The sequence below is a fragment of the Dama dama genome, chromosome 2, assembly GCF_033118175.1.
Source record: "Dama dama isolate Ldn47 chromosome 2, ASM3311817v1, whole genome shotgun sequence".
Lineage (NCBI taxonomy): Eukaryota > Metazoa > Chordata > Mammalia > Artiodactyla > Cervidae > Dama > Dama dama.
This window is the reverse complement of record NC_083682.1, coordinates 149,411-157,899: the sequence shown is the minus strand read 5'-3', so window position 1 is coordinate 157,899 and position 8,489 is coordinate 149,411. Positions and strand designations below refer to the sequence as shown.

The following is an 8,489-nucleotide window of genomic DNA, read 5'->3' as shown; positions in this document are numbered from 1 at the left end:
CAGGAGGAGGCAGGTGCAGGCAGCAACTGACCCCCTCTGAGGGGAACCAGGGAGGAGGTGGAAATGGCCACAACCTGGAGACCTGGAGGAGGCCCAGGGTCAGAGAGCCAGGCCTCTGGGGGCACCCGGAGGCTGGCCTGGGAGCCTTGACCCAACAGGACCCAACTAGTGGGATGGCCTTGCTCCTAACAGGATGGTCCAGGCCATCACCGCCCACAGCCTCACGCACAGGTGAGGACAGAGACAGGAGAGCACGTGGCCCTGTGGTCTGAAGAGAGCGGAGGCCTGGCCAGAGGGCCGACCCGCCCTGTCCCTGAGCAGGGGGCACAGCCCTACGCCCAGAGCCGTCCTGCCGGCACGCCCGCTCCCCTGGAGCCACCCCAGGTCCCATGAGAAATGAGGGGGGCGGGGGAGGCAGGAAGGCCAGGCTGCACGGACACACAGGCCCAGGGCTCCCAGGGGCTGCCAGATGCCCGGCAGGCATCCTGCCTCCACACAGCCCGCCCGGGTCCAGCTCTTCCAGCCCGTGGGGGACCGCGGGCATCTCCTTCGGGGCAGGCCACACGGGCTGCTGGGTGCTGCCCTGCACCTGGGAAGGACTCAAACCCTGCCTGGAGCGGGGACTCAGGACTAGGGGGCCAGTGCCCCTCAGAGCGGGGTGGGGGGGCTGGCGGTGGGGGTGGGGCTCCTCTGGGCCTGGGGGTGAGGCTGAGTGGGGCCTGGCAGGGGCCCCAACTGGGGACAGTGGGCACTGCAGCAGGCTTGGGCCTGAGATCCCCGGGCTGGGGAAGGGTCCCAGCCCCAACCAACCCCTATATAGGGAGCAGCTGTTGCTCAGACAGAGCCTCACTCTGGTGAGACCCCTATGTGCCTCTTTGGCACATTGATTATTTTAAGCTGTGTGGATGAAAAGTGTCATCTGCCCCATCAGGAAGCAGAGGGCGCTGCGGACCTGCAGGCCTCACACTACAGCCCCCAGTGTGCATCCCGAGGGGACTCAGGGTGAAGGCAGGCTGCTGCCCCCAAACAGCTGAGAGGCTCATCAGAGGAGTGATTTCACAGGGCCCAGAATCTTGCATCTTATGGATGGAGGAGGCAAGGATTGACCTCTGCAGGAAATCACCTTTATTTCTATGCTTTTTGGGGTCATCTCCCAAAAGGGGCCTCTCCTACCCACCCCAGCACCTTTTGTCTCTAGCTCACAGTGGCATTTAAGGGGGTGGATTCAGCATTTCTGGGAAAAATTACTCAAAATTTTCTCATTAACAGACAACTGATTACTCAGTTTTCCTGAGTCTCTCCCATATACAGGAGGTATACATATTCTTAAACTGTTATTTGTATTTCTTCTATTAAAGTGTCTTTATTACAAAAGGAGGGGAGGGGTGCTCTCAGCCAAGAACTCGGGACAGGGGAAGGAAACTGGCCCATTCCAGGCTCGGGGACAGGAAATACCTCCAGCCCCTCAGCCTTCCTCCCACCCACCCTACCGTAACCTGACACTCAGTAGTTCTTCCCGCCTCCTAGGACCAACCCATCCCCAATACCCCCAAAGCCAGGAAACGGAAATTCAAGAGAAATCGAAACTCCTGGGTAAAGGAGGTCCACCCGAGCGTGTGCTGGCATCAAGACCGCAGTTGCTCCGTCCCCGCCATGAACCGCACATCCCAGCCCTTCTTCACTGGGGCCCACGGGGCGGTGCCCCCAGCCTACGAGGTGCTGAAGGAGGAGCACGAGGTGGCCGTGCTGGGGGCGCCCCAGAGCCAGGCGCCCGTGACGACCACGGTGATCAACATCCGCAGCGAGACCGCCGTGCCCGACCACATCGTGTGGTCTCTGTTCAACACCATCTTCATGAACTGCTGCTGCCTGGGCTTCGTGGCATTCGCCTACTCTGTGAAGGTGGGGGGGGGGGCACCTGGGGGCGTCTCCAAGGAAGTGTCTGGGAGCCTGGAGAGGGCCCTGCCCAGATGCCATGTTCTGTGTGTGTGTGTGTGTAAACATGTGCAGGTCATGATGAGGCTGCAGGGGGTGCGTGGGGATGACCAGGGTCAGCCTTTTGTCCCCTGGTGGGTGAGTGGCCGGTAAAGGGGCCTGAGAGGAAGGATGGGTGAGCCCCGGGCCTCCTGGAGAGGCCGACTACCTGTGGGAAAGCAGCTGGAGATCCCAGGAGGGTAGGAGGGCTCACCAGCTGCTGTCGTGCTCAGACTCCAGGGGACGCGCAGGCGTGGGTCCCCGCTGGGAAGAACGGGCACTGGGGGACCAGCAGGGGAGGGCCTGAGTCACAGGCCCGGCGGTCACCTGGACCCTCACCACCTCTCCCCCTGCAGTCTAGGGACCGGAAGATGGTCGGCGACATCACTGGGGCCCAGAGCTACGCCTCCACCGCCAAGTGCCTGAACATCTGCGCCCTGGTCCTGGGCCTCCTTCTGATTATCATCCTCATCATCATTGTGTCCACCGGCTCCCTGATGATTCTTCAAGCACTCTCGGAGCTCATACAGAACCATGGAGGCCACTAGTCCCTGCCCACAGCCCGAGGCAGTCACCCCTTTTTCCTGCAGCTTATACAGGCATCTGTCCACCATGAAATAAAAGGAAGCATTTGTACGTGAGGGCACTGTGTTTTGACCTGGGGAGGGGGCAATTGAGAGTCCCAGCCTGGACGTGAGCCCGAGCCCACCTCCTCCCACCCCGCACTCTCCCACGTGCTCTGCTGCTCTAGGCAGGGCCCGGCCTCTCTGGGGCCTTGGGCTGGGTCTGCAGTAACTGGTCAGGGGGTTGGGGTGTGGGTTCCTCAAGGGAAGGGCCACGCTGGGCACAGAACACCCTCGGCTCTGTCGACAAAACAGAGAACAAAACCGACAGAAAATACAAACAAAACCCTCAGAAGCCAGCAAAAAAAAAAAAAAAAAAGATTGGCGCGTTAGGATTTGCAATCGGAGAAATGCAGATTCGGGTGGCAAGTCAACTGTGCTCCAGGAAAGTCCAGATGGCGGGGTCACAACACAGCGAGGATGGTCCAGAGCAGTCTCGGGAGGTCCCACAAAGGGGGCGGCGCTAGCAGGCCAGGGTCCCGGCCGGCAGCTGGCTGGTGGCTAAACAGTTTCCAGGGAGCGAAGAGCAGGAGTTCGGGGGGTCCGAGGGCGGTCAGGCCAGGACGCTGGTCAGTTCCGGCTCTCCCGGCTCCCAGCTCCCTCTCACACCCTGTGGCACGTCCCTCTCGTCACTGTCCTTCACGGGGCCCCTCAGGCTCCTCCTGCCCGCAAGGTGACAGGAGCACAGCGTCCACCACTGCAGAGAGAGCCCCGTGCTGCTCAGATGGAGGAGTGGCCCCTGCCCTGCCCTGCCCTCGACCTCAGCCCCATCCCTGCTTCTGCCATGGCCTCCAGACGCGGGGGCGCTCGAGGGGCAGGGCAGACCCGCCCACCGCCAGCTGGGCTGGGGGTGTAGAGGGGCAGCAGAGCCACCCCCTCGTCCCCTGACTCCACACGCCGGTCCTCTCCCCCCAAATCTGTCCCTACCCCAGCCCCCTGACTTGGAGAGGCTGCGGGGAGGCTGGGATCCCAGGGTGGGCCAGGAGGGAGCCCCTCTCCCTGTGGGTCTGACACCCGTGAGCAGGGAGGGGCAGCACCAAGGAAGCCCTGGAGGAGGGACGGCTGGCAGGCACACCCCCAGGGTCGGGGAGGACTGCCTCTGAGGTGGGGAGGAGCCAGCAGCCCGCAATGCCCTGGAGTCGGCAGGGACGCTGCCCAGCGGCGCAGACCCTGCCAGGTGGGCTGCGGAGGCAGAATCTTCCCACACCAGCAGTGACAGGAAGAGAGCCAGGGGCGAGGCCGGGGCACCTCTGCCCACCCCCACCCGGGACTCATCTGCCCTGCTCTGCCCTCCCCCAGCTGGGACCAAACCTGGCGTCTTAACGAGCCCTGTCTTCTGAATTCCTCCGAGGCCCAGTCCAGGCAAAGCAGAGGCAGAGTCTTCTCCCCACGGGCTACTTGGAAAAGGGACCAGTGGCGCCTCCTGGCCGCGCTGCCGGCCCCCCCATCACCCTGGCCCAGGGCTCCAACCTTCCTGCTCTGTCCTGCCGCTCCCCCAACTCTTCCAGCCCCGTCCACGCACTGCTGACAGAGGACACGCGACCGTCCACTGGGAACCAGGCCGGGCTGTGACTCCAAGGACCACAGCTGCTCACGGCCCAGCAGTCAGCACCCAGGACCGTCGAGGGAAGGTCCCTCAGTTTCCCCTGCCTGATGCCTCGGGCCTCCTGTGAATTCTCAGAAGGTCCAGAACATGGGGCTTTGCGGCCTGCACCAAGGGGTCTCCCGCCTAGCAGGACCCTCACCCCAAATCGGTGAGGCTCAGGCGGGTTACACTCAGTGCCACCACCCCTCATGACTGCTGCCTGCCTGACAGAGGATGTGGGGACCCCTAGTCGGCCTGCCGGGGTTGGGGGTTCAGAGGTTGGGGTCAGGGTCACACGTCTGTCCCCCCGTCCCTGCCTGGGTGACAGTTCTTCCTGGACTCAGAGGCAGTCTGCCAGCCTCTCCTCCTGCAGGACTCAGCATCCCTGAGGTTGAGCCCCTGTGCTCACGCGTGGGACCCAAGAGAGAGTGGGCAACCTCATCTGAGTCACCGTCCTCCAGGGAGGATCCAGACCAGCCTGGCTCCCAGGTAGGGCCCAGTGGGGGTTGGGCGTCCATCCCCTCTGGGTGCCAGGAGGAGGGAAGCCCACCCTGAAGAGCTGCTGAATTCAGCGAGAGCTGGACAGGACTGGCCCTGCACTCCCTGAGTGAGCCCAGAAGAGCCTGGGTCCCCAGAGGGCGTGTGGAGCGGGGTCACTCCCCAGCAGCAGCCTGTGGCTGCCTGGACTCCTTCAGCCTCTCTGGGGTGACACCCAGGACACCCCGTGCAGGGCACAGTGGCTCCGCAGGTGGGGTGCGGCCCCCCACCCGCTCCCCTGGGGAGCGGTGTCCGGGTGTTTGTCCCCGCACTGGGCTAGGAGGGGCCCCATCTCCCTGTCTGCATCCCAGGCTCACAACAGTGTCTGCGAGACCCTTCCACCCAGCAGGGCCCGCCGGGTTTGAGGGCAGGAAGGGGTCTTTCCTCTGGGGGTTCCTGTTGACCCGGGTGGGGTCACCAGCTCTGCTCTGGCCCTCTCCGTCAGCCTGCAGCTGACTGCTCTGGGCTCCCCAGAGGCCGCCGGGGTCACAGCTCCCTCCTCAGGAGACATCACAGCAGCTTCACAGACAAGGGCGCTTTATTGATTCAGTGGTTGACAATCTGGGTCTATAAACTGCTGCATTTGTGTTAGGGGGGGGGTTGGGCCCGTGCCTCAGGTGCAAAACCATCCAAGGACAGTGGAGGCCCTGGACTGCCTCCAAGGACAGCGGCTAGTATCCTCTATTTTTCATCATCTCCAAACTCATCTGGTAGGCTCCCCGGTAGACAAAAACGAGAAGAACGATCGATCCAATGGTCAGAAAGATGCCCAGGACCAGGGCCCAGGTGTTCAGGCACTTGGCGGTGGAGGCGTAGCTCTGGGCCCCAGTGATGTCACCGACCATCTTCCGGTCCCTAGACTGGAGGAGGAGAGGTGGTGAGGGTCCAGGTGAGCGCTGGGCCTGTGACTCAGGCCCTCCCCTGCTGGTCCCAATCACCCCGATGGGTCCTCACACTCCCGTTCCCTGGAGTCTGAGCAGGACAGTGGCCGGTGAGATCCTCCCCTCTTGGCACCTTTGTCTGCGTCCTCGCACAGAGTCAGCCTCCCCAGGAGCCCCAGGGCTCACCCTCCCTTCCTCTCAGGCCCCTTCACCGGCCACTCACCCTCCAGGGGTCAGTGTCCTTTCAGCACCTCTCTCGTTTCTGAACCAGACTCGAGTTCTGAGGCTGAGTATGAAGGATGTGCCTTCCCTGATGAGGCTGGGAAGGAGGCCGTCTTGGGGAGCGAGAGACACAGACTCCCACCTCCACCCCATGTGCACCCAGGCAACCTCACCATGAGTCTCACTGGGAATGATCCCCCAAGCCACACTCACACACACACACCACACACACGCAAAGAACATGCACATAGACCCTTACATACAGAGGCTCCCCAGTGCATGCGCCATCCGGGCAGGGCCCCCTCCAGGCTCCCAGACACTTCCTTGGAGATGCCCCCAGGTGCCCACCCACCTTCACAGAGTAGGCGAATGCCACGAAGCCCAGGCAGCACGAGTTCATGAAGATGGTGTTGAACAGGGACCACACGATGTGGTCCGGCACAGTGGTCTCCCTGGGGATGCTGATCACCGTGGTTGTCACAGGCGCCTGGCTCTGGGGTGCCCCCAGCATGGCCACCTCGTGCTCCTCCTTGATCATGGCTTGTGCAGGGGGATAGATGTGCTGATGGTAAAGGGAAAGTTTGAGAAATGAATTTCCTGTTATATAGTCTGAGATGCCCGTGGATTTTTAGTGGGCGGTCCCATTCTGGGGTAGTTTCTATTTTTCAGTACTTTCTATTTCCTGTTATTGCTGAATTGGTTGGTTGTCTGGGACCTTGTTGGGTGCCTGAGGCCTCAATGTGATTTTATGGTCCCAATTCTCCCCGGGTGGCACTGATAGTCCCAAGGTCCTGCCAGCAGCCCTTCTGGCTAAACAGAGGCCTGGTTTCCAACCTGGGAAGAACACTTGAGCTAATCATTAATCAGATTATTGACACGAGACTTCGCCTTTTTCTTAATTTTGGTAAAACACACATCAAATTACCGTCTTAGCCATGTCTAAGAGTGCAGCTCACGGGCATTAAGCATATTCACACCGTGGTGCAACCACCAGCACCATCCCCCTCCAGGACTTGCCCGCCCTCCCAAAAGGACACTCCATCCCCAGAAACACTCACTCCCCTCCCCTGACCTCCTGCAGCCCCTGCCCCACCGTCTACTTCCTGTGTCAGTGAATCTGACCCCTCCAGGGTCCTTGTGTGAGTGGAGTCAGACAGGATATGCTGTTTGGTGACTGGCTTATTCCACTGAGCATCATGTCCTCAAAGTCCAGCCACACTGTAGCATGAATTCCCTTCCTTCCGTAGGGTGAATACTACTCATTTATCTTATTTTAAAGATCCCTGTAGGTAAGTTTGGTAACAGTTGATTTTTACACTGTTCCTTCTCATTCAGAATAAACAGTATTTTAGGCAGCTTTTGGTGTTTAATATGTTTTATAGCTATTACTCCAATTTCATTTGATGTGAAGAATTCTTTAGTCTGAATGTCAGCCCAAGGGTGTGTGGCCAATGAGGGAAGCTACATTTTGCCATAACTAAAGACTCACTTTCATCTTTCTGGCAGGGATGAAGCAAGAAAAAACATACTGCACACCATAATTCCATGTTTACAGTACTCTTTACAGACAGTGTTTTCCAGTTTTGTGTAGGTGCAGTTAATACATTACTTCACGGTTACATCCAGAATGAGATGGCATCGCTATGCCTAGACCCATTAGAGAAAATGTGGCAGAACAGTAAAACTTTCTTCTAGGACTTCAGAAAAGAGATTCTGACTATATCTAGATATTCTGTTATTTTCCGTCTCTTTGATACGATTTCATTGTCATTTTACTGTCTCCCATCTGTCTTTCAGTAGAGTTGACAAGTGTGCCAATTCCAACGCTGGATAGGATTAATTTGTGTTTGGAATATGAATATGATACATGGGAATAGGTTTAAATGTTTTGGGTCTTATAGTTAGCCATCAAAGCCAAAGTCTCAGTCACTCAGTCACGTCCGACTCTTTGTGACACCATGGGCTGTAGCCCACCAGGCTTCTCTGTCCATGGAATTCTCCAGGCAAGAATACTGCAGTGGGTTGCCATTATCTTCTTCAGGTGATCTTCCTGACCCAGGGATCGAACCCGGGTCTCCTTGAGCCATCTTGAGCCACCAGGGAAGCCCTATAATTAGCCATGTTGTGTATGAAAAATCCGATCCCTTTTGATAAGGTAGAGTTTTCAAAACAAATTTCAGATTTGCTACCATTCTGGGGCTTCCTCTGTGGCTTGGTGGTAAAGAATCTGCCTGCCAATGCAGGAGACGCGAGTTTGATCCCAGTCGGGAAGACTCCCTGGAGGATAAAATGGCAACCCACTTCAGTACTTTTGCCTGGAGCATCCCATGGACAGAGGAGCCTGGTGGGCTACAGTCCACGCAGTCATAGAGAGTTGGACACGACTGAGCCACTGAGCATAAAAGCCTTTCTCTCCTTGGCTGCTCTGCCAGCCCTCTGCACAGCTGAGGTTCCCAAGGGTGGAGCATTTGGCCAGCAGGATCCTGGGGGAAGGAGCCTCCTGTCTGCTCTAGGTAAAAAGAGAGCATTCCCAGGTGGTGCTCGGTCCATAGGGTTGCACAGAGTCAGACACAACTAAAGTGACTTAGCACGCGTGTTGAATTCAATTGTTGACAGGTATTTTTGTTTAGTTCCCAAGTCATGTCCACCTCTCTGGGACCCCATGAA

At 58.6% G+C, this 8,489-nt stretch overlaps 2 protein-coding genes across 2 annotated transcripts; one reads left to right on the top strand and one right to left on the bottom strand.

Moving 5' to 3' along the window:
• The first annotated feature begins 1,574 nt into the window (after positions 1 to 1,574).
• LOC133065501 (interferon-induced transmembrane protein 3-like) lies at positions 1,575 to 2,615 on the top strand. The gene is made up of 2 exons (XM_061156245.1): positions 1,575 to 1,902; positions 2,331 to 2,615. Exons 1-2 carry the CDS (start codon positions 1,654 to 1,656, stop codon positions 2,520 to 2,522), a joined length of 441 nt encoding a protein of 146 aa, XP_061012228.1. The 5' UTR covers positions 1,575 to 1,653; the 3' UTR covers positions 2,523 to 2,615.
• A 2,624-nt stretch (positions 2,616 to 5,239) lies between these two features.
• LOC133069041 (interferon-induced transmembrane protein 3-like) lies at positions 5,240 to 6,420 on the bottom strand. Its single transcript, XM_061160101.1, has 2 exons — positions 6,175 to 6,420; positions 5,240 to 5,579 (listed from the first exon to the last, which is right to left on the bottom strand). The coding sequence occupies exons 1-2, from the start codon at positions 6,358 to 6,360 to the stop codon at positions 5,391 to 5,393; spliced, it is 375 nt and encodes a 124-aa protein (XP_061016084.1). The 5' UTR covers positions 6,361 to 6,420; the 3' UTR covers positions 5,240 to 5,390.
• Between the last annotated feature and the right edge of the window lie 2,069 nt (positions 6,421 to 8,489).

Coding starts and splice junctions, on each gene's coding strand:
- LOC133069041 (XM_061160101.1), bottom strand. CDS start 6,360: ATGATCAAGGAGGAGCACGAGGTGGCCATGCTGGGGGCACCCCAGAGC. Junction 5,580..6,174: donor CATTCGCCTACTCTGTGAAG/GTGGGTGGGCAC, acceptor CTCCTCCTCCAG/TCTAGGGACCGGAAGATGGT.
- LOC133065501 (XM_061156245.1), top strand. CDS start 1,654: ATGAACCGCACATCCCAGCCCTTCTTCACTGGGGCCCACGGGGCGGTG. Junction 1,903..2,330: donor CATTCGCCTACTCTGTGAAG/GTGGGGGGGGGG, acceptor CTCCCCCTGCAG/TCTAGGGACCGGAAGATGGT.